The sequence below is a fragment of the Sciurus vulgaris genome, assembly GCF_902686455.1.
Source record: "Sciurus vulgaris genome assembly, chromosome: 7".
In the NCBI taxonomy this organism is placed as follows: domain Eukaryota; kingdom Metazoa; phylum Chordata; class Mammalia; order Rodentia; family Sciuridae; genus Sciurus; species Sciurus vulgaris.
In genome coordinates, this window is record NC_136467.1 from 7,249,051 (window position 1) to 7,272,600 (window position 23,550).

At 51.3% G+C, this 23,550-nt stretch overlaps 1 protein-coding gene across 3 annotated transcripts in view; it reads left to right on the forward strand.

Moving 5' to 3' along the window:
• PRKN (parkin RBR E3 ubiquitin protein ligase) overlaps nucleotides 1-22,644 on the forward strand; it is a 1,234,090-nt gene extending 1,211,446 nt beyond the window's left edge. For all 3 annotated transcript variants that reach the window (XM_079148625.1, XM_079148626.1, XM_079148627.1), the window contains exons 11-12: nucleotides 12,760-12,877; nucleotides 20,326-22,644. In XM_079148625.1, coding sequence (XP_079004751.1) covers nucleotides 12,760-12,877; nucleotides 20,326-20,438 — 231 coding nt within the window. In that variant the 3' untranslated portion in view covers nucleotides 20,439-22,644. The remainder of the gene's footprint in view (nucleotides 1-12,759; nucleotides 12,878-20,325) is intronic.
• The last annotated feature ends 906 nt before the right edge of the window (nucleotides 22,645-23,550 follow it).

Consider the following 23,550-nt stretch of genomic DNA (forward strand, 5'->3'; position numbering starts at 1 on the left):
GTATTCTGGGAGGCACAAGAGAGGAAGTTTAGGAGGCTGTGGATGCGTAGAGGTGACATCCAGTCTTCTGAGGGCTTCGAGGGACCAGTCCCTGGAAGAAATAAAGCTGAGACTTTTCAGGATAAGCTGTCCACACCGAAGGGTCTGAGGGTATTCTAGGGACAGAAACGAGATGTGCAGAGTTCTCCAGCTAAAAGAGACCGGTGTGCTCACTGAAGGAAGGAAGCTCACTCAATCGTGGCCTGAAATGACAGTGGCAATAGCCGAGCCGCCAGCAAGTAAAGGAGCCGTCACCTCAAGTCGAGGAGGCCGAAGTCAAGGGCAGCAAGGGAGCACCCAAGACCCCACAAAGCTGGCGGCCTCAGGTTGGTGTTTCCAAAGATCACGGTAATAACAAGAAAACTCCGCGGCTCCAAAACTGGTTGCAGAAGGTGGCCACTGGGAGCTGCAGGGGCAGAAGGGAGGCTGTGCAGGGAGGAGCGGAACCGCCACGGTTGCCAAGCCCAGGGGGAGCGCTGGAGCCGGGAAGGTCCCTCAGCGAGGAGGGCAGGGTGGCACCCTGTGGGCAGGAGCTGCCCTCCCCTCAGTCCGCTTCCTTAGGCCGAGGGCAGTCCCTGGACAGGGACCTGGCAGAGAGCTGTGCGCTGCCAACGTCATCGGCAGCTGAGAATGCAGCTATCTCGACTGGATCAGGGAGCTGGCCAGTCTGTGTCCACTACAGTCCACCCTGAGGCTACCGGGAGGTACCTTTGCCTCCTAAGCAGGGAAGACACTGGGGAGACTTGCATGTGTTCACCAGAGGGGCGAAGGGTAGCCTGCGCTGCTCCGGGGTCTCGGGTTGTAGCTGGCTCCCACTGGCTACCCCTCTAACAGCCGGCTCTCAGGTGAGCACCTCCAGGTGGCTTACCTGGTGGGGCGCAGGGATGCTCACCCTTCTGGTCCACATTCCTGGTCATATGCCGTTCTAAAGCCATGACCACTGACCTTGACCAGTGTGGTCAGAATCAGGCAGGGACACCAGAGAAGACAGTGCACCTCCGGGTGCCCAGTGTCCCCTGCCTGTTTACATACTCCATTACGTAACTGCAGCCCCCTCCTCATGGGGGCTTATCCCTTTGCTTCACCGGTTGGTCACTTAGCAACTGGAACTCAAGGTGACCAGAGGCCTGCCATGTCTAGGTGTCCTCTGGTAGAAGTGTTCCCAAGGAAAGCCAGGCCTCTCTACCTGCAAGGCCACATTGCACAGGGGGGCACAGGTTCCCAAGTGGGCCACTGGGAGTCATGACAAGTGGGGGTCTTCCTGCTTCCTCCCTGATTCCCAAACTGTCCTATGCTGCTGGTTGGGGGGTTGGAGCCATGTGGAGGCTGTGGGTTTGGGGCCTAACGTCACCTCGGGGCCAGCCCCCCATCTCACAGACAGGCTCCAGCTGCAGATTGAAGCGGGTCCGTCACTCACGGGTCGATGGCTTCTGGGAAGTGTGACTGGGGACAGGACAGAGTGGTCACGTGCCCACTGTGAGGGCTGCCACGTGTCTTTTGTGTCGTTGGTCCAATGCGGTGCCACGCAAGGTCCTGCCAGCCGTCGGATGGTAGAGCTGCCCGAAGCCCTGCCATCAAGAAGGCCAAGGCCAACCCATGCCCAGAACAGGGGTCAGTTCCCGTCAGGATGGAACTCCCCTTCCAGCACGCCACTGTCATCCATGTGACCTCCCAGGCTGGCTGGTCTCCTTGAAACGAGGCCACACTAAGGACTCAGTGCTGGTCTTTGTTGACAGCAGCTTGGACATGGCAGGGACAGCGGCAGCAGCAGCCTTGGGGAGGAAGTACAGACAGCGGGGCCTGGTAGGGATGGCATCTTGCCACCAGGGTGGCTCCACTCTGGAAGCAGGTCTATGTGGCCAGTAATGGGGGCAGCCACGGCCACTGCCCGCTCAGTTGATTAAGGGTGCTCCTCGCTGTCCACAGTGGGCATTGACGTGCGTACTGGGTGCTCCTGTTTCCAGCCCTCCTCTGCGGGCGTGTCCGCCGACTCCTCTGCAGATCCCTGTCTTCCTGGCCCGCAGTCAGCCTTGCTAGGTCTTCCTCGCCTACCATGCTGTTTGCCCTACTTTGAGTCTGTGTCTGCTCTTGGCTCAGACCCTGTCCTTCCCACACGAGCCTGTGGGTAATTGCTGGCTTCCTGCATCTGGGCTGCTGTGGCAGAGCACCACAGACTGTGTACTTACGCACAGCAGGAGCATGTTTCCCAGAGTTCTGGGGCTGAGCAGGGGATGTCCAATTCGCCAGCAGATCTGTCTGGTGAGGACCCACTTTCTCGCCCGTAGAAGAGGCAGGCTGCTCTCCAGGCCTCCCTTCTAAGGACACGCATGAGCTCGTCGCCTCCCGAAGGCCCACCTCCTAGCATCCTTGCCGTGAGTGGATTTCAACACAGGGACGGACAGCACCCACAGCCACACCCCAGCAGGGGCACTCCCGTGCTCTGCACACTGGACGCCTCCGACCGCTCTCCGCCACACAGGAGAGGTCCCCGTACAGCAGCAGTCCATAAGCGTGGCGCACGCCCACATGCTGAGCCGACTCTCCTGTGAACCAAGCGTGGACCCCTCATCGGCCCCCAAGCAATGCCCCGATCTGCCACCACTGTGGGACCATGGTTGTGAGTCCAGGGAGAGGCCACAGTGCCACGGTGGAGGGGAACCTGGGGGTCCATGTCACCTGTCGGCACAGCTGCCTCATTCCCTGTGGCCCTCATCATGCCCACCCCAGAAGCCCTGGGTCCATCTTGCGTCCTTCTTCTGAGGATGCGGCTCAGAAGCGCCATCTCTGCAGGGCTTCATCACACGGTGGGGCCTCTCTTTCAAATGCACAAACCTCTCAGCGGCTGAGCACTAGAGAGCTTGGTCGGGGTTCTCTCACTGGCTGTTTGTGTGTGTGCGTGTGTGTGTGTGTGTGTGTGTGATGACGTTTCCCACCAGAGACACCTCCAATCCCACAGGTCTGCCCTTTTGGGTGGCCTGGGGACAGGGCTGACTGCACAGCCCTTTGCTGCTCAGGGCCTGCTGGGGCTGCCAGTGCTGACTGCAGTCAGGCTCTGAGGCACCCAGCAGGAGAGTGGCCTGCTCCAGCTCTGCTTGAAGTCTGCCTCCTGGTACTGCTCGGGGTAGCAATTTCATAGGACAGATTCCTGTATGCGGGTGGCGTCTGCAGTATTCTCCAGTCCACCTTACGGATGCAAAGGTAGAACCTGGGCCAGGGAGGCAACGAAGCCAGTGTGGGCACAGCAGAAGACCGAGAGGAGCTGGGGACTAGATGGCTCCCCGCCCCACCCCTCAGTGCTGGGGACGGAGCCCAGGGAGGGCGCCTGAGAGACAAGTGCTCTACCACTCAGCCACCCTTCCAGCCCCCTGAGATGGCTCCTGAGGCTTGTCTCCCAAGGCAAGAGGGATGGAGGTCCAGCTTTAGCTCGTGTCTGACATTGGGTGCAAGCTCCTGTCCCCATAAGAGGTGGTCTTGAGTGAGACAGTATGCTGCGACTGGGGGCAATTCCTGGATCACATCCAGGCCAAAACCCATCAGCAGTCAATGAACCTCAAGCCCCAGGTGGGGTAGGGTGGTAGTGCAAGACCCAAGAGGCACACCTGGACTGGTGAGGCCCAGGAGGGTAGGCTGGAGGAAAGGCCGCAGAGCAGCCCCAGAGCCGGCAATGGATTAGAAGCAGGCTGTGAGGGACAGGTTGCTGTGGAGGCCTGGATTTCTGCCTGGGGTAGCAAGTGGCGCCATTCCCTGGCACAGCAAACACGGGAGCAGAGTGTCCAGGGAGCAAGAGTTTGCCCTGGCTTCCACAGAGGAGCCCAGCAGGCAGGCGAAGGGATGCGCAGGCCCTGAGAGGGGAAGATGGGGTTGCTCCTCTCCAACCAACTGCCACTTACCCACCATGCCTTCCAAGAGCTCTGGTGATCTGTCACCAGAAGCTAAGCTAAGAGCCTCCCTGGGTGGGGGTGAAGCAGCAGCCTCTCCAGACAGCCTAGATTCTTTCAGATTTTTTGCCCCTGCACCGCACCTCACACATCTCCCAGCCACCTCCTGCAGCCACAGAAGCATAGTCCCTGAATTGGGGACAGGTGAGATTTACTATTCCTGGAGATCTAGGTCCCTAGCTATTTGGGAGTGTGCTTCCTGAATCACTTGTTGGTTTAAGTGAAAGGGTTTTATTGATGTCACTTCTGCAGAATCCTTGACTCTGGATGCGCAGCCTAAATGGACATGTGCACGGGACAGGTTGGCTGTGATAAATCTCCATTAAAGCCTCCCAGCCTGCGTTCCATCTCAGGAGCTAAGTAAATGCCAAGGACAACACTAGACTCTCCAAAGTGCATTTCCAAAGCACTTAGCCTGTGAAAAAGGGTTTGCTCTGGGGGAACAGAAATGGCCTGGGCTGGTCGTCAAGCAAATCAGCCTGACTGCCTGCACTTGCCACCAAGTCACTCAGCGGCTTTCGGCCTTTTCCTCCTCTGCCACATGGGGCCAGTAAGATCTTCTGAACTATAAATAATGAAATGAGAACGTATGTGAGGCGTTTTATAAGTCGCAAAATACTACAAAATAGTAAAACTTTGGGGTTCGAGTTTTTCATGGCTGAATGCAAAAAATGTCAAGCACTACAGAGAGGTAAGTGGAAAGAGGAAGGAGGCGTGCCTGCCCACGTACAGACCCTCCCTGGTCCATTTTCTACTGCCACCGCAGAACAGCGGAGGCTGCGATTTATAAAGGTCTGGAAGTCCAATGTGGCACCTTCGTCTGCTCAGCTTCTCCTGAGGGCCTCCGGCAGTGTTCTCAGGGGAGCAGAAGGCAGGTGGGCATGTGGAGAGGGCACAGAAGCCACCTGTCTGGACAGCCTGCTGGCATGAGAAGCAATCCAGTCTCCAGAGGGCGCAAGCTGCTCCTGACAGCCCCACCTCCCACACTGCAGCGACGGCCACCAAACTTGGCGAGACCAGCTCCATCGCACCATGGCACATGCGCAGGGCAGACCTCCCGCCACTCCGGGTCTCTTCTCGGGGACCCCCCCTGCCTTGAGAAACTTCGCTTTCTCCTGGGCCTGTCACTCCAGAAGGAGCAGCCGCAGCCCTGCTGCAAACCCACGGGCAGGGCTCCCTCCAGCTGGGTCCGCACGCGTCACACCACGGGTCCTGGGCTCTCCAGCCTGGGCCCCACCAGAGGTCAGCCCTTCCCAGGCTGCTTCCCAAAGCCCCACCCCGCAGGAGTGACAAGGTGTCCCAAGGCCTTCAGATTCCAGCAGGTCTTAGGATCCCACACCTGCTCAACCAACACCTCGCCGTCAGATCCTCGCCTGAGGTTCCATCTCCATGACACCAGAGGCCCTGGACCAGCCGCAGAACCACTCTGGGATGTCAGCCTGTTGTCACATAGCACACCACACAAAACACACGTCACACACACTCAAAGCCACATATGCTGCCTGCAGCCACCCTGCATCATACCCCACACTCCCCACACTACACAAATGCTACCTGCCGCACACAGCACATAATGGGCACTCAGACCTCGCACCAGGCCCGCAACACACACCCACACTCACACCACACACCGGGTGGCCCGGGTCCCTGCAGGAGCCGGCGAGGGAGCGGCTGCGTAGCGCGCTGGCCGCCAGAGGGCGCTGGGTCCCTGAGGAAAGGCGACATTCCCACGCCGCCAAGCGGAGCCGCCGATGGCTGACTGCGCAGGGTGCGCCCTCATCCAGACAGCACCTCAGTGACACGGATCACCGCGTGTTGAAGACAGAATTTTAAAAAATAAGAACGAAATGACCTCGAGAAAAAAGGGGGAGCGCGCGCGCCACGAGAGAAGCCCCATCAGGACCGCGGGGCACCGGGACCAGGGGGCGTGTCTGAGAGTTTGGAAAGGCTGGCCCCGGCGGCCACGACCTGCATGGAGGGTTAAGGAGAGGGGCCGCGGGCAGCTGTCTCACTGCGCGTAGGGCTGTGGCCTTGGTGCGCAAAGGGCTGGTCCGCCCCACCAGACCCCAGCCGGCGCTGCCAGGTCCAATGCCCGCGCCAAGGCACAGCGCGTTAAGCGGAGCGCAGCGCGGTTTCGGCGCAGCTCTCGCCCTCACCGTGGGAGTCTGAGGCCAGGCTGCGCTTGGAGGCAAACAGAGCTGGCCGGGCCACCAACTGGAAGTTTGTCCACTCACAGCCCCGCCAGTCCTTCAACGTGGATCCAGGTGTCTCTACTCCCTGGCTGTTTCTCTGCAGAACCCTGATGCTCATCCCTACTGAACGTTGTCTTTCGTGACACACGACCTCCAAGCGACCTCGTAAGCCGGGGTGGGGGGCGGATTTCGTGGATCATTCGCGCGTGGTGCCTATCTCAAGCCCTGGCCTGAGAGCGAGCAGCTGGGCCTCGGCACCACCCAGGAACCAGCAGAATCACAGATCCTGATTCAGAGACTGATTCAGAGACTGGGGGGCGACCTACCCAATCTGTGTGTCAACAAGCCCTTTGGGTGACACTGATTCAAATGACCTGAAAACCACTGTTCTGGTGTGGAAACCCACAGGCGGGGATCTCTGTGGTTTATTTGTCATCTCACCTCTTTACCAGTGTCCCCAATGGTCAGGACAGTGTCTGGCCATCTTAAGGACTCAAAAAATGCCTGTCAGGTTAAAGGGCTTCCATATCAAATGTAACGAAAATAAGGGTCTGCCCTCTGCCACCCCAGCACACTGGCACACTGGCATCCTGCTGGTCAGGCTTCTGCTTTCCAACTCCTGCCTCTGTTGGCCACGTTGTCACTGAACCCTGAAAGAACTGGAGATCTCCCTCATCCAAAAACAAATCAGCTTTTCTTTCTTGCTCAGGTGTAGACTTTCCCCTTTCATCAGTGTGTGATACTAGTTGACACCAAGCACTTTGAAGATTCCCAGCAAGTGGTACCTATTGATAATCTCGCTATTGAAAATTTATGTTGTTCTGTTTCCCCTGTGGATTTCAAGATAGCTCAGTAGACAATACATACTTCCCTTTATGAGGTATTTAAGGCCCCGTGGAGCGGTACTTTTGAAGATCTAATTGGTGGCACTTGGTACACATTCCGCTGACAGCAGCAAACACCACTGTCGTTATCACTGCATCCTACATGTGGCCTGGGAAGTTTGGAACGTGGTGGAGAAAGTGTAGCCCCATGTCCACCCATTCCTCAGCCCAACCCGCCATTAAATCTCAGCCTTATGGTGAGTTTTTTTCTTTGAAAATATATAAAAACAACAAGTTGAATACATACATACACATTCATCCAAAACAGATAGCAGTAAAAGGATGTCGAGAGGAGAACAAAACAAGTTTGATGGACAGCCTAGCATTATTGATTTGTTAGCTCAAGGCCCTTGAAGGTGGTGTTGTTTTCTTGCTCACCAGCAGGGGGCGGGCTGCTCACAGGCAGGAGGCTGCAACTGGACCTCCACTTGACTTTGGAACTGGCAAGGCTACTCTGAAGAGGTTTCAATAATTGTTTGACAAGTGGGTGTTACCTGGGCTTTCAATTTTGATGAGGAAAGTGAAATTCACCTGAAAAGATTCATCCTGAAGTAAGCTAACTATATTTTCAGTGATTAAGGACAATCTGATCCTTTTTGGAAAATAGATTTTCCTTTTAGGATTCGAATATATTTGTCCAATTACTGGCTAACCAGGGGTCACAGATAAGTCCTAAAGCAGGGAGGATAACATGTACACAAACATTTTCTCAGGTTGTACCAGCTTATGTGTATAGTTACAGAGTCCCCCAGGCATGACTGGCTTTTAAGACCTCTATGAGGACACTTTGCTTTGCCTGTATTTTTAATGGAGACTTAAGGCCACTCCAGATGACCTCTTCCATTCATGCCAGTTCCCGTAGCGTCCATGTGCCCACTCTGTCATCCTGAAATGCTGGAAATGATGACAAAGCAGCCCAGTTTGTGACGTGACCTACAGCTCACATCTGGGGTGCAGGCACTCTGTACCACCTTTCTCCCTCACAACAACCCCGGGGAAGGAGAGACACATTCATACACGACTGTAGGTGAGCAGAGACAGGTCAGGGCCTCTGTGCAAGGGCGTGTGTAACAAGCAGAGAAGGAACCGTGGGCATGGAACCTCCTGACCACTTCCCATGACACAGACATCTCCAGCTCACGGAAAAGTCATCCCCACTTAAAGCAAAGACAGTTGTCCCCTCTTGGCCTGTGGCCAGCACTTAACTGAACTTTGTCTCTCTGTCTCCCTCTTTCTGTCTGCCTCTCTCTGATATACACACACAAGCTGCATATGCGCATCAGAGGATGCGTATTTTTCAGCCATAAAATGTGTCAGTAGAGAGGCTCCTCCCGTTGCACCCTACACACGGGCTTTTCCTTCCCGGGACGAGCGAGCAGCACACAGGCACAGAGTTCAGCGTGAACATCTAGTTGTGGCTCTGCCCTGTGTCAGCCACCTGTCACCAGGTAGGGGATGCTGCCGAATCACCAGGAAACCTCCCCGGGGCAGCACAAGGAGGCAGTGCTTCACAGCAGGACAACCAAGGCCACAGCAGATGAGTTTACCCAAACGCCCATGTTCCTCCGCAAGATCACAGTGAGATCTGCATCAAGGGCAAACAGCTCCCAGACTGCCACCTCTCAAGCCAGGAGGTGTTTTTGTTTGCTTGGTTTATTTGTTGTTGTTTAAGGATTCTAATTTCTGGACCCTACCCCAGAACTTCTGAATCCAAACCTGCAAGGTGTGAGCACAAGAATCTGCAGTATTTAAAAGTCCCTTAGATGACCTCGCCAGCAGGCACCCGGCCACTGCTTGAGATCATTCCAGGAGGGTTGGAACATTAGCACCAAAGACACTCGTAAAGGATGCAAAGCAAAGGAGGCTCGTCTCAGGAACTGACAGTCAAAGGTCTAGGCCAGGCTCCCAGGCACAGGCCAAGCATGTCAGACAGGCCAGCAGCAGTGACACGGTCCCTCACTCCTGTGGGTGAAGGTAGGAAGCAACAAAAGTACCGTGACCTGGGGGGGTTGGAGGGTGGGGACTTCTGAGAAGCTTCTGGGTGACTCTGCTTTGCCTGGAAGGAAGATGGCCTGGGGATAGCATCAGTAAGGATGGAACAACAAGGACAAAGAAAGGCTGGGCTTTGGCATTTAGGGCCTCTGCGTGTCCTTACAGACAGTGCTGGGGCCAGGCGGGCTTCAGCTGAGCCAGGGGATGCCAAGACCTGCCTCTGGGCATGCTGCACCTACCCGACCACTGCCCACAGCACCCTCCTCGCTCACAGATGCTGCTGCTGCTGCTTCCAGCCCCTCCCTCCTGGGCGCAGGATCTGGGCCAGCTGCCCGCCCCACCCCAGCCACCCACTTGGCAGGTGTTGGGACATGATTCTGAAGCGCAGCTTTCCTTCACCCATGCAGACAAGTAAGTCATCAGATTAGTGGGGAAACCGGCCACAGACAAGAGAGCAGGTTCCATGCATGTGAAAGGAGCAGAATTGCCACTCACCCGCTGGGAAAGGAGGGCAGAAGTTGGATCCCCAAGCTCCGTGCAGAGCCAGTTACTGCCCTGGGGGAATGGAGCCTTACCCTTCTAGGAACCTATTCTCTGCATGCCCCACAAGTTCACCCCTTGCTGCTCCAGGCTACGAAAGCCCTGGGCCCTCTCCAGGTTGTAGGTGGTGATTAGCACAGGGCTACTGCCCACCCCCGGAGAGCTGGGTGACTGTTAGGCAGGCGGACAAGAACTCCCCTCCCTTGGTGCTAAAGCCATGTTATGCCATCTCCATTTTGCCTTTATTCTAAGGTTGCAGGTGTCTTCACCTACCCTGCTCTGAATCAGGGTGCATTGGTCAGCCATGTAGAGGGCCTAGAACAACACCCCCACCTGGCTCTGTGGCCCTGCAAATATGTTGCCTAATATGGCAGAAGGGACTTTGCAAATAAGATTAAAGGTTGATTATCCTAGATTACTCAATGTAATCTGCTGTGGTTTAAATGTGGCCTCCAAAAGTTCATGTGTGAAAAACCTCATCCCCTGGCTGGGTGGGGTGCGTGGCTCAGAGGTAGAGCACCTGCCTCACAGGCAAGGCCCTGGGTTCAACCCCCAAATTCCTATGCTATTGAAATGTGGGACGGGGCCTTTGGCAGGTAGTTGGGCTCAGATGGGCTCCAGGAGGATAGTCAAGGCTGTAAGAAGGAGGAAGGGAAGCCCAGCACCTTGCTCCGCCTTGCCAGTGACACCCTCACCATGTTTCAGTACTGCAGGAAGTCCCCAGCCAGATGCCAGGCAGACACTGGAGCCGTGTGCTTAGATCCTCAGCCAGAGAACCAAGAGCGCCTAATAAATTTCCCAGCTCAGGGTGTTCTGTTGTAGCAGCCGCAAACAGACTAAGGACCCAATCTGAACACACAAGCCCATAAAAACAGGGGCCCTTTGCCAGGTGAAATTTGAGAAACAGAGCATGTGTTAATCAGCTTTCCATGGCTCTAACAAATACCTGAGATGATCAGCTTAAAAAGCAAAACGGTTTATTTTCTCTACAGCTTTGGAGGGTTTAGTCCATGATTGGTTGGCCCCAAGCTTTGGGGCCTGTGGTGAGAAGCACACAATGGTGGGGAGTGTAGGCAGAGCAAGGTCACTCACCTCCTAGCCAGGGACGCCACAGAGGAAGAGACTGGGGTCCCACAGTCAAGGGCACAACTCCGAGCTAAAACCTCCCACAAAGCCTCCCTCTTAAAAGCTTCCACCACCTTCCAATAGTGCCACAGCCTGGAAACCACGCCTTTAACACAGGGGCCTTAGCAGAACATTCTAGAGACAGGAGCAGTTCCAGCATGGCAGGGAATCTATCTGTCAGTGCTACTCTCAAAGACAGAAGGCGCCAAGAGCGAGGGAATGGAACCACTCTAGAAACCGAGAATGCCCCCCCCCACGCCAGCCAGGAAACAGGTCATCAATCCTGCAATGACTTGCAGCTCAATTCCAACATATAAACCACAGGCACTATATAAACATGACTGCGGTCCAATAAAACTTTATTTACAGCACTACAAGGCAGGACAAGCCGTGCTCCAGATTAGAGGCTGTTTGTGCTCTTGTGATTGGTGAGACATTTGCAAGTCATTTCTGACACTTAATTTTAGAACTTTTATTACTTTCTGTATGTCTTTACTATCATTTATTTCCTTCTTTTTGGCTTTTTTGTTTTGTTTTTTACTTTCCCACTTATATTTTTGTTCTTGTTCAGAGAGAGAAATCTTTCTCTTCTTTTACCAGTTAACCTAGAAATTTAAACATGTTAATGTGAAAAAGTCTAATAACAGTCTGAATAAGTCAAGCCCCTTTGCACTATTTAATTCTCTCATGTGCTATTCTTCTCCACTGTTTTAGTTCCACCTTGATTTTGAACCAACAAATTGTCATTTTTATATGGCTAATAACCACTCTAATTTACCCACCTATTACCATTTTCTTTGCCGAGAGCTGCTTCTTGAAGCCCACATGTTCCCTTTTGGACTTTTCCTATCTGTTCCTCTAGTGAAGTTCTGTTGATAGGTAGCACTCTTTATCTTGTGGCTAAAAGTCTTCACACTTGAAAATTGATTTACCTACATGGAATCCTGGTGGGCTGGTGTGTGCTTCAGGACTTTGAAGGGCATGTCTGCCAATATCCTTGGCTAGGAAATCGGCTGTCAAAATAATCGTAACTTCTTTTCAGATAATCTGAGTTTTCTTTGCCACTGTCTCTTTAAATGCCATTTGTCCCTCTTGTTCTTCTGGAGTGCTAGAGAAATTCCGGGCTTTCTTGCCTCATCCCCATGTCCCGACGACGTCCCTTCACATTTTCATTCCTTGGCTCTCTGACCTGCATTCTGTGGGATTTCTTCGGCTCCACCTTTCAGTTCACAAATCCTCTCTCCACTGGCATCTCATTTGCTGTGCAACTCCTTAGCTGGTTTCTAACTTTAACTATTAGTTTTCCCTAATAATAGGGAAATAAACTGGCTAGTTTTTTCTGTGGTGAGCTTTTTACATTTTTATATTCCAGCTTCTTGGAATTTTACATAGTTTCTTTGAGGCTCGGCTTTTGAACGTGTGTTTCTCCATACTGGCTATATTTGATTCTTTCCATTCTGGAATGTGTGCAAAGTCACACCCCAGTGGAGCCCGGGCAGCTGGCCCCAGGGCCTGCTTCTAACCTGTGTCCACAGCTCCTGAACCCTTCTCAGACATTTCTTTGATCTTGCCGTCTCTGGGACAGCATTTGGAGGTCCCCATTTCCTAGGTGCAAGAAGTAAAAAATGAGATTAGAATAGAGTTTAAAAGCAAAGATTTGGGCATGCCACAGACTCTCGATTTCCAGGTATTGGGCCACTAGTACTGATCTAACTCAACGTGAGATGAACGCTAGTGTGCTCATTTCACACCTGAGGAGGTCCCTGCTAAGAAGCACACATAAGCGTTGGTCCCCACACCCGTCACCACCCCCAGAGGTGGCACATTCATTACCGTGGTGAAGACAACAGAGTAGAGGCCTGTGCACTGCGCCACCGTGCAGTCGCTCTTATCACATCAGCTGCAGCCAGGTGCCAAGAATGCGCCGGCCTGTGCCCAGAGCTGTCCAGCACGGTCAGGCCGGCTGCGTTCCAGCTTCTCGCTGAAGTCGCGCCTGCTTTAAGGCCGGTGGTAGACCTGAGTCTAGCGTCCTCTTGTCTGCCCACCCAGGCCTACAGGGTGGACGAGAGAGCCGCGGAGCGCGCGCGCTGGGAAGAGGCCTCCAAGGAAACCATCAAGAGAACCACCAAGCCGTGCCCTCACTGTGGAGTGCCCGTCGAAAAAAACGGTGAGTGTGCGCGGCGGCCGGGAGGCTGCGCCGGGTGCTCTTGCGGAACACGAGCGGCATGGCTGGGGCCCCCGCACTCGGGACAGGGAGGCGCCACCTCGCACCCTTGGCGGTACCTGCCCCATCCATCACGCAGCGCCTTCCCCTCGAGAGCCGCGCAGCTGGCGCCCTGGGGCCCTTTGTAGATACGCAGCGCTTCTGCCAGTGGGAGTCCGGCAGCGCACTGTCCCAGGCCTAAGGAACACGAAGCAGCAGGTGCAGCCGCCCCACGTCCTGCTCTGAGCGCCGGCTGCGCCCACGGGCACTCGCGTCTCCCTGTCCCCAGCTGTCGTTCAGCAAGAGCGCAAAGGACTCAGCTCCGAGCAGCCAGCCAGCGTTTGAATCAGGGGTGCTGAGGAAGGGAGAACTCACCCGTGCGCCCGCACCTTTCCTCTGAGTGCTGGAGGGTTTCCAGAGAAAGTGGGGGGCACGCGAGGGACCCGGGAGAGCCTGCAGTCCTGCCGCCTCACCCAGACTGCATGCTGGCACCGGCAAGCACAAGGGAAGAAGTGGCCAGGCCTTCACGGGGAACGGGGGGCTATTGAGGGACAGGCCAGCACTCCGTGGCACAGGGATTCTAACAACGAATTCAACCCTGAGGCCGTTTTGCTAGGATCAAAGAATTTTTGTTTTGTGTACATTTTTTGTTTTGTTTTTAAGGATAATCCTCAAATTGGTAAGAACTTACAAGTCAACACGACTTTTCTGGAAACCACTTGGCAAACACATATAAAGAACTTAGAATGTCTCTGTTCTTTGACCTAATAAATCTAGTTCTGGAAATCTATCCTAAAAAACAATCTGAAATACATATGCACACACATACATACCACATGCATGCATACACATGCCACATATTCACTTGTGTATGCATGTGGGATGTGTGTGCATATCCATGTATCTGCTGTGTGTATGTTTGCTGTGTGCATGTGTGCTTATATGTGACTGGTATGTATGTGCCTGTGTATTTGTGCTCTATGTATGTGTGGAATGTATTGTGCATCTGTGTATGTGCATGTATGTATGCATGTGGTATGTATGAATGTGTTAATGCATGTCTGTGTCTGTGTTTCTGATGTCTGTGTATATGGTGTGTTTTATGTGTGTGGTGTGTATATATGTGCAGTATGTATTAAGGTGAGTGTATGTGGTGTATGTGGTATGTATGTGGTGTGTGTGCATGTATGTGTGCATGCATTCGTCCTGTGTGTGCAGTACAGGTATGTGTATGTGGTAGGTGTATGTTTTGCATCTGTATGTGCTGTGTATGTGGTGCATGTGTATATATGTATGTGTTTATGTGTGTATGCATGTGATGTGTTCATACATGTGTATATGGTGTTCATATGTATGGATATGTATGTGATATGTGGGGGTACAGGTGTGCATGTGTATTTGTGGTATTATATGTATGTGGGGTATGTGGCTGTGTGTATTTGTGCATATGTATGTGTGTATGTATTTGTGTATGCTTATGTAGTATGCAGTATTATGTGTTTGTGTTTATTATGTGTATGTTCATGGTATGTGTACATGTATCTGATTATGTGTTTGCATGTAATGTGTATATGTATGTATTTGTATATGTGTATGCGAATGTATGAATACATGTGTATGTGTAAATATGAGTAAGCCTGTGTGCATGTGGCATGTGTATGTGTGGTGTGTCAGTGCCTTTGTATCTGTAGGAATGTGTATGTCAGTGATGTGTGTGGTGTGTATATTGTATGTACATGCATGTATGTGGGTGGGTTGTGTGTGTTGCAGTGTATGTATATAGTGTGTAAGCAGTGTGTGTATATGTATGTGGTGTGTGTAAACATATGTGTATGTATGTAGTATGTGCTTTTGATGTATTTGTGTATGTTTGTGGTGTGTATGTGTTGTGTATATATGTGTTGGCACATATACCACATGTAGAAACACACCACATACAAGCACATGTATGTACATGCCACATGCATATACACATATCACATACATACACAACACATACACAGCATACCCATGCAACATACATACGCACCACGTATGCATGCACATAGACACCACACATATACACACCACATGCACACACATATATGTACATATACCACAGACATGTAAGCACACAGCACATAACAAAAACACACACATATACTACATACATTTACAAATACATATATATACCCATGCACACACACCTACATACATACACATCACTTATATACCACATACATGAATACTATACATACTATATACATGCACACCACACATACAGATATACACCACATACATACAAACACCACACACATGCATACATCATGCACATGCACATAGGTACATACACCCATATTTACATATGCAGATACACATAAGCACACATACCACATGCATGCATGTACACATACACTAATTGCACAGTCACAGATGACACACACATATGCCTATGTACACACAACACATATATACATACACACTCCAGTTACATGCATACATACCATATCCATGCAAATACCCCCAAATACACACTACATACATGCTACACAGTCATGTGTACATATGCACACATTGCCACATACATAAACATGTATGTCTATTCCACCTACATGTTCGTGCACATGCACATGCATGCATATACACACATGTGCAGACACCACATGCAAACATGTCGCATACAGATAACACACATATATACACACAAATATAAACACCACATCCATAAACCACACACAGCAAACATACACAAATGCATGTATATCCATATGTACACATGCCCATACACATACCACATGACACATGCACACATACACCATATGCAAACATGTACACCACATACACACATCCCAACACACACACATACACCATAAACACTTTCATATATACATGCACATGCATCCTCACACATGCCCATACACACATCACTTACATACATGCACATTACAGATGCATGTGCCCAGATATGTGAATGCATACACATGACACATGTGTGTGTCTCCACATGAACACACACCAATACATACACATACACATATTCCACCTGTGACACATGCACAGCACATACACACATACACAGACACACATATAAAACATATACCACAAACATACACAAGTTGTATGTGCAAAGACATATGTGCAAATATATACCATACATATGCACATACATACACAGCACACATGCACATGTGCATGTGTACACATGCCATACATGTGCACATGTCACATACATGCACCACACACATGCACACATACACATGCACACATACACATGCACACATACACATGCACATATACCACCTGCAAACGCATATACACACCACATACACAAAAAAGCACATGCTCAGAGGCACACATATATGACACTTACATATGCACATGCTTTTACAAACCATATATGCATATATGCACATGCACACACATCTGCTAGGCAAAACCTGCCAATTGCAGTATTATTTATGTTAGGAAAGACCCAGAGTCCTCTAGCTCACCTCAGTGTGAGAAGCCCTGGGGAAGCACTCCATACCCCTCCCTACTGCACCACAGGGGCTGAGAACACAGACTCTGGGTTCTCAGGGGTCGACTTGGAGTCTGGGCTCTGCCACGTACTGTGTGGCCTTCTGGGCCTTAGTGCCTCTATGCAGTGGGTCTATAATAGAATGTTCCTGCAGGATTGATTGGCAGTCAGGAGAGTGCATCTTAACTGCGCTTGCTCAGAGCTCAGCTCCTGGCAGGTTCTGGTGGTGCTCAGTGAAGATGTTAGGAAAGCCCAGGGAAGTGCTTCCCGCCCCTCCTAAGTGACAAAGCAGAATTCCCAAAGCGAGTGCCTAGGTTCTCAGGTTTGAAGTACAGATGCATGTGAAAAAATAGGAGAGAAAGAAAACCACTGGAAAGCAAGCATCCACAATGACACCGTGGGTAGCCTAGGTATAATTGGATCAAGGATGATTTTATTTTCCTGTTCTAATTTTTTTATAATGCTATATAATCAGAAAAAAGCAATTGGTAAAAATCAGGCCAGTCTGTCTGGGAGGCCCTGCCAGCAACAGTGGGGTGTGCGTGGCCCCTTCAATGCCTGCCAGGCTCTCCCTCTGGCATCATGTAGGGAAGGGGACCTTGCCCAGGGGTCTGTGGGGTTTGAGCTCAGTGAGCCAGGTGTTGCTTTGGGAGCTTGGAGAGAAGGGAGTCGGTGAGCCAGGAAATGTTGCCTCTGCTTCTCTTCAGTGTCCAGTGTGGGTCAGCATCTACCGTCAGGGACGGCTCTCAGCTCTAGTCCGCTGGGGAGTCCCCTCTGCTGCAGAGAATCAGTTTGAGTCACTCCCTTCCCCAGGGAAGCCCACAGCCAGGGCTGTTGATGGAGTCAAAGCTCCCAATCCACTAACAGAGCCGGGGACAGCTCTGCAGAGCTGCTGTGGCCCTGTGGTCTCCCTCGGGCTGTGTCTGGGCTGCACTCTGCCCAACCCTACCTACTCCCCTTTCCTTCCAGTCGATCCCAAGCACACCCCCTACACAGGAGTCCTGAATGCCAGTTTCCCCCTCCCCTGGGTGTTGGCTTCCCCCACCTGCACTCGCCACCCGCCCAGCATGGCCCATGGCCGGCCCACCGTGACTTCAGAGCATTCACACCCACCCTGGAAGTCACTGTTCAATGTGTTATGAGTTTCTGCTCGTCTGAAAGAAATGAGCTCCAAGAGGTCAGACCTTGCCTATGTCCGGCAGAGCGCCTGGACGTAAATATTTGTCAAATTAAAAAGTCACAGACCCAAACAGATACTAGCAATAGAAGAGGATAAGGGAAGCCACCTGCTACAGCCCAGAGCCCCGTGGTTGGGAGGAGGCTTCCGGAGGTCGGGCCACCTGAGCCAAGAACGGAAGCTTGAGCACAACTGGGCCGGGCAAGGAAGCAGTGGAGGGGACACCCCAGGCCTGGTAACATGGAAGGACCAGGCGAGAATGCCAGCCCAGCCCGACGTGCAGCAGAGACCCACCCTGTCAATGTGCCTGGACCCTGCAGGCAGGAGCTTGGCCAGTAGGTAGGACAGGCCAGGCTTGACATTGATCCCTAGGACAGGGAGTGATCCAGGTCTGCCTTGACTCCCACCATGCAGCAGGCTCAGAGGTGGAGTCGAAGGAGCCAGTGATTGACGACCACAGGAAAGCTTCCCAGTCGAGTTATTTCGTGGAAATAGTTTTATGAACTATAAATAGAAAGCACTGATTCTTCCTCTCTGGGTTTTTAATTCCTGGACTGGAAAGCAGGCGCTTTGAGCTTATTAGTGATAGCTCTAGTGTTTTTCACTGTAGTGTAACCAATCAGAGCCTCATCCCCAGGGGCAAAGCTTCATCACCTAGTTCTCATCTGGGTCTGTTCCACATTCTGCAGAATCTTAGGAAGCAGCTTTCCTTCGGTGACGCTGACAGGGAGAGCAGTTTCCACTTAAATGCAGAGTAAACCAGGGCACGGGCTCCTGGGACACCCTCCAGTCCCCAGAAATGTCCTTGCTCACTTCCGTCTCACACAGACGAGACTCTGGCTCCATTCTCTGACCAGCAAATGCCTGTTGTCAGGTAGTTTGCCTTCAGGTTGCTCCCGAGCTTCGGTTCATGCCTTAATCCCGAGGAGGAGCTGCTGGCCAGAGCAGGGCTGGCTATTGCATGGGCCTGGGTGCCTGTCGATGGACAGGGCTCACGGGAGGAGGCCGTAGTCCCTTCACACCAATATCTCAAATCAGTGTGCACCTTCTGTCAGCAGCTCCCGCTGCCGTTTATGGTCCTGTGTCACCTGCCAACAGGGCCTTCTCTGAGCAGTGTTATCAGACAACTTTGTCATTGTGTGAATGTCATGAGCACACCCACACAAACCTAGATGGTGTAGGTCAGCCCAGGAGGCCTCGAAGCCACAAGACCTCTCTACAGTAAGCAGGAAAACACTGATGACTGGAGACCTCTCCTCCACTTCCTGTCTGATGCTGCCCCACCATTGTGATTCTAGTTTCTATGATAAAATGTGACTCGTTACCCTAGTATTCTAGGTGCATTAAAAGTTTGATGTATTAGGAAAACATTCTCACTGTCATTTAGAATGCCTTTAATTCGCTGAACTGTAACATATTGCTCGAAAATATATTTGATATTTTGGGGAAACTAAGTAATCTTACAGCATCACCCTATTTTATTGGATTATTTACATCATAAGGTATGACCATTAAATTAATGTGTTGAAAGGACACTATCCAAAGTAAGAAGTGTCATAAGTTTTCTGATTCATTTTCTACTGCAAATTTTATTTTCTATCATCAATTTTCATGATCTTTGAAAGAAACAAGAAGAAGTAGAAAGTAGAGGATTTTAAACGTATCCAAGTTATCCTAAGATAAATGCCGATATCTATATATTCATAAATATTTTAAATTGATGGAAGGTCTCATACTAGTTTTATAGGAAAAATGAGATAGTACTGAAGCAATTATTTGGACATTTTTGCAAGAACAAAGGGAGGCACCAACAAGATAATTAGTAAATTGAATAATGGAGTGCTCAATGTCAAGCAAAGAAACTGCTTGGCTTCCATGTCTAGGAAATCAGTCCAAAGCCATTGTCTCTGTGCAAGGCTTCACACAAACGGCTGGCTGCACCTCGGGCAGAGCTGGCTTCCGAGCCCCAGAAGCCAACAGAGACAGCATTTAACATGCGGGAGGCCGGAATCCCAGAATAAGGCCCCAGAGAAGGGCTTAAGAGGCGGGCCCTGCACAAAAACAAAAGGGACAATCACAGACCTTGGTTAATCTCAGGCAGCAACACTGAAAAGCACTTTGCCTTGAGAGAATTCTACAACCAAGTAACCCTCTGATCTCAGTGTTTTTGAGGAGTAAATGAGTCATGCAGAGCTCCTAGTTAGCTCCTTGCTAGCCTTCTCTTCCTAAATGAAATTTAGAATAGCATTAAGGGACACATTCCCAATCAGTAGTAATATGCTGTCCCAATACCTGTTTTATGACTTTGGCCAAGCTAAGTATCTCCAAAGAAATGATAAAAGTAATCATAATACATTATCAGGTATTGAATTATTAAGTGTATTTAATGTATTTAAAACATTGGATTCAATATATATTTAAATGTATTTCAATGAGGAGTTGACTGAAATCTGAAGCATTTGTCTCTAAATCCCATTTCAGGAAAAAGAGAGAAGCTCGGATTTACAAATAAGCTTTGCTGGGGGGAGGGGGGGTGCTGTTCCCTTTGCCTCTGGGTGAATGTCAGGGCTGCAGAGCGCCTCCCTGCTTTCTGAGTCCCTCTCTGCTCAGACTCCCTCTGCCCTTGAACGGCCTACGACAGCTCACTTACGGGGGGACCTCCAGACTAGCCTGTGGCCGGGGCTGTGTTCTCCTGGTTTGCTGCAAACCTACCGCGGCTGTGTCCTTTGTCGCCCACAGGAGGATGCATGCACATGAAGTGTCCGCAGCCCCAGTGCAGGCTGGAGTGGTGCTGGAACTGCGGCTGTGAGTGGAACCGCGCCTGCATGGGCGACCACTGGTTCGACGCGTAGCTGGCGACTTGGCACGTCCCGGGCACGCCCCCGGCCACGCCCCGGCCACGCCCCGGCCACGCCTCCTGCTCAGAGCTCGCAGCGTCCCGCCTTCATTCGCTGCTTCACTTTTCTCCAGACACCTCTGGACAAGCTCGCACACACACATACACACACTCACACACGCGAACACGACCTCAAGGTCTTTCCACAACCACAAAAGCAAAATTACAGAGGAAGCGCCTGGATCTCTTTCACTACATCCATGAAAAACAGCAGAGCTAATTCTAACACCAGCAAGAGGCCTTTTCAAGCCTCGGAATTATGCCCAGATTAAAGGGCAGCCGGCCTATGTTGAGTAGATCCTCATCCTTGCATGATTCAAGTCAGACTGGTTCGGCACCTGAGAGATGCCTCCAGATTGGTTTCCCGCATTCTGCTTTCAGCAAACATGGTGGAGGGGCCACTGGCAAGGTGGGAACAGCTCCAGGGGACTCTTGCCTGAGGGGGGTTTCTGCAAGTAGGCTGCATGGACTCTCAGAACCGTGTTCATGGCTCTCAGAGCAACACTCAACACTCAACTTTTCAGAGAGCATCTGGTCCTCAGAAAACCCCGGGCAGTAGTCAAAAATATGTGGTTAGCCCGAAGAATTCTATCTTTATAAATTGTGCTGATGAAATATCAACTATGCACAAATCAGCTTGTCAACTAAGTGAGAAATTATAAAAGCCAATTTGAATGTTGAATGTTTAAATTACAGGGAAGAAAGCAACACTTAATGTGCTTTCATTCCATTTAATTATTTGCTACTTTAGAAAGAAGTCATTTATCTGAAAATATTACAAAATCTATCGTTTGATTTTAAGTATTCATTTTGCAGCTTGGAAATTAGCTCATGCATTTGGCGTCACTTTAATGGATAAAGTGCTACAAAGGAGACATTTTCAGAAACTGTTTCATAATGACACTCAATGCTAACAAAAGTGCAGGTTATTAAGTAGAATCTTCAAAGGAGCCTTTCCAGAGCTAGCCAGATGAAAGTGCTTCTGAACCTCTCCACTAGAAGGGTGCAGGCCCTCTGTGTCCCCACTCCCCCTCCGCTGCTAGTCCCAGGGAACCCAGCATGGGCAGTGGGCTCCTGTAAGGAGAGCTCTTTGCATAGGACAGTAAACTCACACTAGAATATTCCTCAGGTTACATGCATCCAATTTGAGTGTTGATCAGATTTTCAACTTTATTATTTTTTTTTGAGGCATGTGCTACACATCAAAAAAAAAAAATTACTCTAGACACTGTGAGCTTCTTTTTCTGCCACACAATATGCAGGTGAGAAAGCACAGGAGCTGCCTTTGGCCTGACTCCTCAGGAAGACCATGAATGTAACTGAGGGCAGAAGAGTTTCTGGCACAGGGAGGCCCCTCTGGGTTTAGGGAGCTGGAAACTGAACCAGCCACCAGCCTTCTCCTCTTAGATGGGCTCCCTGTGGTCCTTGATGGTGGGAGGAGAAGGGGTTTCCCAGGCCAGGTCTCGAGGACCTTCCTTCAGCCTCCAGGGAACATTTTGTCCTCCCCTCCCTGACGGGCACTGCTCTGGGACAAGTCAGGGCAGTGATGTCCGCAGGTACAGCCTCCTCTGGCCTCATCCTGTTAGAAAGCCCAGCTGCTCCACAAGCTGAAGGCTGCTGGATGCCCACATCCCGAGGGTCCGTGGCTATGCTCGGCCTCGACCCCGATCAGGACTGAGTCACTGACAATTCCAGCCAAGTGCAGCTCCTTCCGCTGACCCAGTGTGGCCATCAGGGGCAAAGGCCTGTCCTGTGGCACACAGGGCACCGTGTCAGTCCTAGCTGTTCCTTTATGATACTGTCGCTACTGCCTCCTTCCAAACCTGCATGGCGTGTTGGGTTTGCAGTGCCGGCACGAGGTTTGCTGCCGAGTTCCAGATACCTCAGGAGCCCTGGGGCTGTCCAGCTGTCCAACATGGGCTCCTTTCGGGTGATTTTTTTTCCAGAGTAGAATAGTGATTCTTAAAATAACTAGAAGGGAAAGCAGGCACTGAGTATGAACACAAATCACATATTATTTGAACACGAACACTGTAATGAAATATAGCACAAAAATGGAAGTAAGATCTTTGCAGAAGAATCTTTATTTTTCTCTGAAATATCTGACAAGTATGTGTACAGTTGTGCTTAATTGTCAATAAAAGCATCCAAAGAGCTTTTGATCTGTCTTCGAGGGTGTGTTTTGCATGGATGGGGAGGTGAGGGTGAAGTGCAGGCCATTTGCTCCATGGGCCTTTCCCATGGCCTGGAAGCATGGCCTGGTGGCAAAATGGCCCTTTTTACCTCTATTCTGAGCTCCAGATTAACCCTGGTGTTTCTCCTTTTTAAACTGAGGCATCAACATTTGAAAGGGCTCTAAAAAGCAAACCCTCACTCAGAACGTCGTAGTTATTCCCTCCTGACTAGCAAACGTGTGAAAAAGGTGTTTAAAAGAGAAGTTCAGGATGGAAAGGCTGTGTAGAAGGCTGTCCTGTCATCCTGTTGGGGTTCAGCAGCCACCCTGTCCTCAGCCTGGGGACGTGGACACTGCCTCTTCTGGGCCAGTGCTGCCATTGTGCAGGGCTCACCCCACACAATGCAGGGCTGGAAAGATCCAGAAGGGACAGTTCCTGGAGCCCTCCCAAGCATCTGCCAGGGCACACGGGTGGGGACACCCTGAGGAAGTGCCGAGCAGCTGGGAGCGGTGGGGAAAGGAGGTGGGCACCTGGGCTGGGACTCCTGCTCCACCACCCACCTGTGTGTGAACTGCAGGGACAAGAACAGCATCCGCCTCTCAGGGTCAGAGTGAAGCTACATTGACCCCTGGAGCACTGAGTGTGGCTTGACACCAAGACCATTATCAATCAATGAGCAGGTGGATGGAGGCCAGGGAGCAACGAACAAGGACCCCAACCGACACAGACTAACTGCAGATGCCAGGCCTGTCTACATGGTTAAGCTGTCGGATGTGGTGATGTCACGGGAGGCCGGCTGGGGAATGTGTCGCATTACCTGCAACACCGTCCCAGAAGCTTCCCTCTAAAGGTACAGTGCTGGCATTACCCAGTGTACCCAGCTGGTGTCCAGGA